The 7,399-nt window shown below is 47.8% G+C and overlaps 1 protein-coding gene across 1 annotated transcript in view; it reads right to left on the bottom strand.

Annotated features, from left to right (window-relative positions):
- Window positions 1–5,543, bottom strand: part of LOC118342854 (spectrin beta chain, non-erythrocytic 1-like) — a gene marked incomplete at both ends in the record, with an annotated part of 15,240 nt that extends 9,697 nt beyond the window's left edge. The window contains 11 exon segments of the mRNA XM_035681515.1: window positions 432–522; window positions 640–842; window positions 1,422–2,178; window positions 2,278–2,415; window positions 2,498–3,368; window positions 3,707–3,860; window positions 4,023–4,325; window positions 4,484–4,642; window positions 4,778–4,895; window positions 5,109–5,296; window positions 5,431–5,543. Of these exon segments, the coding sequence (XP_035537408.1) occupies window positions 432–522; window positions 640–842; window positions 1,422–2,178; window positions 2,278–2,415; window positions 2,498–3,368; window positions 3,707–3,860; window positions 4,023–4,325; window positions 4,484–4,642; window positions 4,778–4,895; window positions 5,109–5,296; window positions 5,431–5,543 (3,095 nt within the window).
- Window positions 5,544–7,399: the final 1,856 nt, after the last annotated feature.

Raw genomic sequence — 7,399 nt, 5'->3', positions numbered from 1 at the left:
AAAGTATGAATCTGAATCTGAAATACCATCTTTACACCTCAAGTGGAGCAAAACCGAGATTATGTGTAACCTCTAAATTAGGGGTACATGAGTGTACCAATTTTCATACATATCGGAGAAACATGCCTGGGGGGCTGAGTTTAAGAGGCACTGTCGAGCCATTTTGTTTTGAGCATGTTGCGGGCGTCAAAAATGGGATTCATTCGGCGGACAAATAATAATTCCTTACATATTAATACAAAAATGTGAAAATTATCTGGCGGCACTGATGATTCTGCCAGCCAGTGGATCCGTAAACCCTCACATTTCCAGATAAACTGTGCTGAATATCGGTACCGACCACATTTGAATCTGAGGTGAATCAACTCCTGTAGTCTGAGCTCAGCTTAAAGGAAAAATATATTAAGGTACAACAGAGAGGAGAGACCGACCTCCTGGCAGTCCTGCAGGAATTTCTGCAGGTCTCTGTTGTCTTTCAGTCTCATCAGCAGCTCCACAGCAGCCTCCCTGTTCTTCTTGTGCCTGAAACACAGAGGATGAGGTTAGACCAGGATGGCAACACATACAGAACACTACAGATTCCCCTCCAGTAGGACCGCTGGTTTTTCTTACAGCCCCACATATGAAGCTGACATCTACCTGTCATCAATAGAGGCGACTCTCTCCTGAATGCGCTCGGCGTTGACGTTTCCGTCGCTGGCCAGCCGCCTGCCGGCCTCCACCACGCCATTGATCTTGTCTTCGTTGGCATCCATGGTGGTCATGAAGTCCTCCTGCTTCTTGATGGCAGCCTCGGCGCCCTCCAGAGTGGTGGGCATCTCGGTGTGAGCCAGGACGTATTCCTGCCGGGCGAGGACACGGTTTAATACTCATACAGGTAGTCTGTGGCATGACAGTAGGATGACACTAGGGGAAAGGTCATTAAAAGGGTTAATCCTCTGGAAACATTTTGTGCCATCAATCCATAAGGTTTTAAGATCTGTAGCACGTGGACCAAGTTGACATTTTGTGCAGATATTCATGCTACAGGAAAGGTCAAGTCATCATTAATTAGGGACGGCTTGATAACATTTTTTCTTGCCCGATACTGTTGCCCAACCATGAGTATATCCTGATACAAATCCCTCTCATAAACTAAGCTGTTAATAAAAGATATGTATGGATGTACTTTCTTTATCTAGCTAAAAACATCATGTTCAAACTGTGAAACAAATATTCTACTCCCATAAAGGAAGAAAGCACAAAGTTTAGACTTTAGGATTTGGAGTTGGACAGACTGACTGACTTGGTCAGTTTCTCTGGTTAGCAGTGGAGAATTTATCACTGAGAAATCTGCATTACTAGCGTGGGTCCAATCCTGACCTCGAGTCAAGTCTTTAACATGGATCACAGGACACAGGGGTCATAAACCTGGTCTTTACCTGATTGTTGAGGAACGCCTCAGCCTGCTTTGTGTCCCTGAGGAACAGTTGGTAAGCATGGGATTGGGACAGCAGGTTCTGCCGGTTCTCCCACATCTTGTGCAGTTCGTTCCAGCCGGTGTCAAGCGCCTGCAGCCGCTGTCGCAGGAACATGTACTGTGCGTCCGTCTGGCCCTGCGTCACCATCTCCCCCATGTCCCGCATCTTCTGGTAGTCCTCCTCGTAGTTCTGGATCTCGTTCTTGATGCCTTCGTGCTGGGCCATGAGCTTCTCGGCCTCGGCCAGCGTGTTAGGCATGTCCTCAGAGGCGATGGCGGTCTGAGTGCGGGACAGCCAGGACTGGAAGTCGTCCAACTCGCGTAAGAACTGCTGCAGCTTCCTGGCTTCGCCAAGGGACTCCTCGCGGTTCTTCAGAGTGTTCTTCATTTCTTCCCAGACAGCAGTGATCTCAGCCAGGCGGCCTGTAATGGCCTTTGCCTGATCAGGATGCTCCTCTGCCAGTCGCTGGGCTTCGCCTCGCAGATCGCCTAGCTTGTCCTCGATGGCAGCCAGATCCCGCTCCATACCGGTCAATTTGCGCTGCAGGGCCATAACCCCTGTGAGGTCATTCCCCAGCTCCTGGGTGGACTCGATGACTTTGGTCTTCTCTTTAATCCAAGACTTGGTCTCGTTGCATTCGAGGTGATAGTTCTGCACTCCCAGAGCTGAGTTCAGGGACTCCTTCTTCTGGTCCACAAGATCACGGAACTGGCTCCACCTAGAGGTATAGAGGAAAGTATTATCACAGTCTACAGTCACACCTACAGTTTCATGCTATTCACATTGAGGACAAATGGACAGTTACACCTGTTTGTACCTGTTGTTGAGTTTGTCCTGCTGGGTCTTGATGTCCTTTTCACTCGGGTGACCATTGTGCATCAGCTGCCTGGCAATCTGGTTTACCACAGCAACACGAGATGCCTGGTTGTTCATTTCTGGCTCCAGACTCTCAAACCTGCCAAGAACAAAGTCCACATGAACAATGCCGGCTAAAAGAGGACAATTACAAATATGTATGCAGCATCTCGTAGACCTACCTGTGTTGAATGACCTCTAGGTCCTCCAGTTTTTCGGGGATCTCCATGCTGTTAAGCCACTGCTCCTTCTCATCGATCCAAACCTCGCAAGCGTTCGCCTCGCTGAACATTTTGTAGAGCGCCAGAGCATCCTGCAGGGCCTGCTTCCTCAGCTTGGTCAGCTCTGCAACTTCCTTGTAGCGTTCCTCGATGCCAGCCAGCCGCCCACGCACTTCCTCTGAGCCGGCCACCTCTTCAGGCAGGGAGGCTGCCTGCTCGTGTAGTGAGTCGATGACTGGGCGGTAGCTGGCTACCTCAGCCGCTGCATCCTTGTGTTTCCTCACCAGAGCCTGGGTGGAGAATTCGTCATGGCCAGTCTCTCCACTGGAGACGATGCGCAGGGCGTCCAGTGTCCAGGCGTCAACATCATCTGCATCAGCCTGGAACTGGTGCAGTGCCAAAGCTTCCTCCAGCCTCTTCTTCCTCGCCGCTGCCAGCTGCTCCAGTGCTGCCCACTGAGCCTGTAGGTCGGCGATACGCTCCTGGATCTTGGTGGCGGCAAAGTGGCCGGCCTCCACCATGGCCTGGCCTTCTGCGATGGTGTGCTGGAGGTGGCCTGCACGGCCACTCATCTCGTCCTCTAGGGCGCGTAGCTGGCTGAGGAGGCGCAGGGCCCCCGTCAGGTCCTTGCCGTGCTCGACAGAGGACAGGATCTGCTCCTTCTCACGGATCCAGCCCTCCTCCTCAGACATCTCCCAGAAGAACTTCCAGAGACGGCGGGACTCCTCCAGGCGGGCACGACGCTCAGCCGCCAGCTGGGTGAGCTCCTGGTAGCAGAACTCCAGGTGGGAAACCCGGTCCTGGATGACCTGAGGGTCGCAGGGCTTGTAGCCTGGGTTGGAAAACACTGTGTTTGGTTAAATCATTTTATAAGGAGTACGGTCTTGACGTACTCTATTTGAAAAGTGTCCTAAAATAACTTTTGTTATGAATTGGTGCTATACAAATAAAGATGTAGACTGCTGCTTTCAATCCTGATCAAACTAGCGTCCCTACTCCTGACCCATCCTTCAGGAAGTAATTTGTTAATGAGTAAATAATAATATATGATTTAATATCATAAATGTTCGATGACTAGTCAACTAGGAAAATCTTCAGTCAGGGGCAGCCTTAAAAATAAGAACACTTGGACATTGGACATAATATTAAAAACCAAAGGACGCTGCTCACCGTCGTCGCTCACAGAGTATTTGTTAGCGTTGGTGGTGACTGCCTTCACCCTGTCAGCCTGGATGGCGATGTCAGCCTCCACCAGGGCATGTTTCTGCAGCAGGTCCTCCACACCTAACAGATGCTTCCCATAATCCTGAGACAGCAACAACATCTGGAAACAAGAGACAGAGAAACAGTCAGAGAGGATCTACTTCCTGCTCCAATTCAGTCTTTTTAATAGCATTTGAGTGAAACACGATCTGGATCTATCTCTGTACTGGTATCTTTGATGTCCATCTTCTCATCTGACCCTAACCTCTACCATGTGATGTACCTTCATCTCGTCCATCCAGTCCATGATGTACAGCATCTCCTGGAAGACTCTCTGCAGGCCCAGGTTCATCTCCAGTCTCTGTCTGCGGGCCTTCAGCAGCTCCAGCAGGTACTCCCACAGCCGGATCACGTTGTCCTTCCTGGCTGTGATGCGTTTGATGTCGTGGTAGTGCTCCACCTCCAGCTCCTTTGCCACAGCAACCACAGCCTGGACACGCTCCTCGTACGCCGCAATGTCCGTCTCAATTGCTTCGTGCTTCTTGGTGGCCGCCTCGACAGCCTGGAGGTCGAAGCCGAAGTTGTCCTGGAGAGAAAAAGGAGGCAGCAGGATTCAACAAATAATAAATGTACATTGTTTTTAAATAAGAGCAAAGGACATGATTTACAGAGCAGATTTAAAAGCTGTAAGATGCTAACGTGGAGCAGCACCTGGTAGCTGCTGCTGACTGTTTGTCTTCCTACCTGTGACACGAGTCTCTGGTTTTCGCTGAGCCAGGTCTCTCTCATGGCCGCCTTGCGGTCAAAGCGTCTGGCAAGCTGTTCCAGTTTCTCCTGACGAATCAGCTCCGTCCTCAGTGCCAGCTCCCTCTCATGCTCCGCCTTCTCCAGTCGCTCCCAGGCCTGACAGACCATCAAACACATTGACTTTAATATGGCTGATAATGCTGCATCCTGTAAATCCTCCAGTTGTGTTTGTGAGCACTGACGAGTGAAATCAATACACTGGACATTTTTAAACTGGTTCTGGAGTCTGACCTTGTTGATATCTGAGATGAGTTTTCCCTCTCGGGGCATGTAGACTTTCTGATTGTTGGCTCTCATCTTACTCTGGATGGTGAAGAGAAGAACCTCCAGGTTTCCTTTCTCCGTGAACCTGAAGACAAAAGGAGGTGGGAGGAGTTAGTGGAGGCATACAGAGTGTACGTTATAGCCGCACTAACTTTATACAACATCAGCCAGGTTGAATAGTGACAGTAAATTTAACCAAAATCTGGCTCGTAGTTGTCCAGATACCCAGACTGATCTAAAATCTGCTGCTGCATATTCAGACTGACTGAGGAAGTTAACAGAAGGTAAAGGTTCTGACTTTGGAGGTTTCTCGACGGTTCGGTAGGTGTTGAAGGCCTGAAGCTGCTGCTGGACTCCGACCAGAGAGTTGGCGAACTTCCGGTTGTTGAGGATGATGATGGTCTGTTCGATCCACTCCAGCAGGTCTGAGGCCAGAGACTCGTACTTCTCGATCATCTTCTCCGTCTCGATGGCGTTATCCAACACCTGGACAGGTGAATGGTAAACATGTTTATGTATTTATGAACATTTTAGGGAGATTTCACATTAATCTTTCTTATATTCTGATATTGATCTGATACAGACATCAATAACTGTGCAGTTTGTTGGTGTTTTCTGACCTTTCCGATACGTTTGCCCTCCACCTTCAGAGCTTTCATCTTGGAGAAGTAGTGATAATACGTCACCACGTAGGTGATGACTGACTTCTCATCAGGATGGTCCACGCTGATATCTGCAACACAAACAATAACATGGAAGGAATGAGTCCCGAATCCTGCTGAGTGAAGGTTTACGTACGCTCGTTTCATACCATCAATCGTTCCCACTCTTTTATATAAGTATATATCTTACAGTGAGTACGGAAAGTATTCAGACCTCTTTACATTTTTCACTCTTTGTTTCATTGCAGCCATTTGCTAAAATCAAAAAAGTTCATTTTATTTCTCATTAATGTACTCAGCACCCCATCTTGACAGAAAAACAAAACAGAAATGTAGAAATTTTTGCCAAATTTATTAAAAAAGAAAAACGAAATATCACATGGTCATAAGTATTCGACCCTTTGCTCAGCTTTGAGTAGAAGCACCTTTTGAGCATAGTACAGCCATGAGTCTTTTGGGAATGATGCAAACAAGCTTTTTCACACCTGGATTGTTTTGGGATCCTCTGGCATTCTTCCTTGCAGACTCTCCAGTTCTGTCAGTGGATGGTGAGCGTTTGTATCAGCCATTTTCGTGTCTCTCCAGAGATGCAAATGGGTTTAAGGTCAGGCTCTGGCTGGGCAGTTAGAATGTCACAGAAGTTGTTCCGAGCACTCCTTTGTTATTAGCTGTGTCTTAGGTCATGGTCTGTGTGGAAGGTGAACCGTTCGGCCAAGTCTGAGGTCCTGAGCACTCTGGAAAGTTTTCTCCAGGATATCTGTGTACTTGGCCGCTTTCACTTTCTTCAAAAATTGCAACTTAGTATCTGTCCCCCATAGCATGGAGCTGCCACCCCCATGTTCACGTGTTGGGATGTATTGGGCAGGTGATGAGTGTGCCTGGTTTCTCCACATAATACGGTTAGACATTAACGCAAAAAGTTCAATCTTGTCTCATCAGACCGGAAATCTTCTTTCATCATAGTCTGGGAGTCCTACATTTTTTTTTGCAACTGCGGGCTTTCATATGTCATTACACCTAGAAGAGGCTTCCGTCGGGCCACCTGCCAATAAAGCCCCGATGGTGGAGGGCTGCAGTGATAGTTGACTTTGTGGACTTTCTCCCCATCTCCCTCTGCATCTCTGGACTCAGCACAGTGATCTGTTGGTCTTCTTTAACCTCTCTCACCAAGGCTTTCTCCTACGATTGCTCAGTTTGGCTGACGGCCAGGTCTAGGAGAGTTCGTCGTCCCAAACTTCTTCCATTTAGGATTAATGAGGCCCACTGTCGCTCTTTAGGAACTTGAGTGCTGCAGGAAATCTTTTGTAACCTTGCCAGTCTGTGCCTTGCCACAATTCTGTCTCTGACACCTTGGCAGTTCCTATCGACTCATGACTTCTCATTTGCTCTGAACATACACTGTGAGCCTGTAAGGTCTTATATAGACAGATGTTCCTTTCCTACGTCAGGTCGCAATCAGTTTAATTTAAACAACAGCTGACTCCAATCGAAGGGGAGCAGAACCATCTCCAATGGAGGATCAGAGAATGGACAGCATGTGAGTTAAATATGAGTTCACAGCAAAGGGGGTCTGACTACTTCATGCCATGTGATATTTTCAGTTTTCCTTTTAATAAATTTGCAAAAATTTCTACATTTTTGTTTTTTTTCTGTCAAGAGGGGTGCTGAGTACGGAAGCCGAGAACGGCCATGGATTTTTATTTTTTTTTAGTCACTTCTATATCGTGATAACGACCTTATTATCTGTAAGTTATCTCGAATAACAAAGATCGTTTTCTCCGAGATAGCTAATAATTAATAATTGTTCGTCTTGAGTGTCAAGCCTACAAGAGCGTCACAAGCTTCCTTCAAGTAAAACAAACAAGTAGTGTGAATTTACCGTTAACCCTACAGCTACAGCCAGTTGCTACGTTCTGCAACTCTTGTA

Source organism: Morone saxatilis, unplaced genomic scaffold, assembly GCF_004916995.1.
Source record: "Morone saxatilis isolate NCDOM2014 unplaced genomic scaffold, NCSU_SB_2.0 Contig9, whole genome shotgun sequence".
Taxonomy (NCBI): domain Eukaryota; kingdom Metazoa; phylum Chordata; class Actinopteri; family Moronidae; genus Morone; species Morone saxatilis.
Note: the sequence above shows the minus strand (reverse complement) of the source record. Positions and strands in the feature narration are given on the sequence as shown.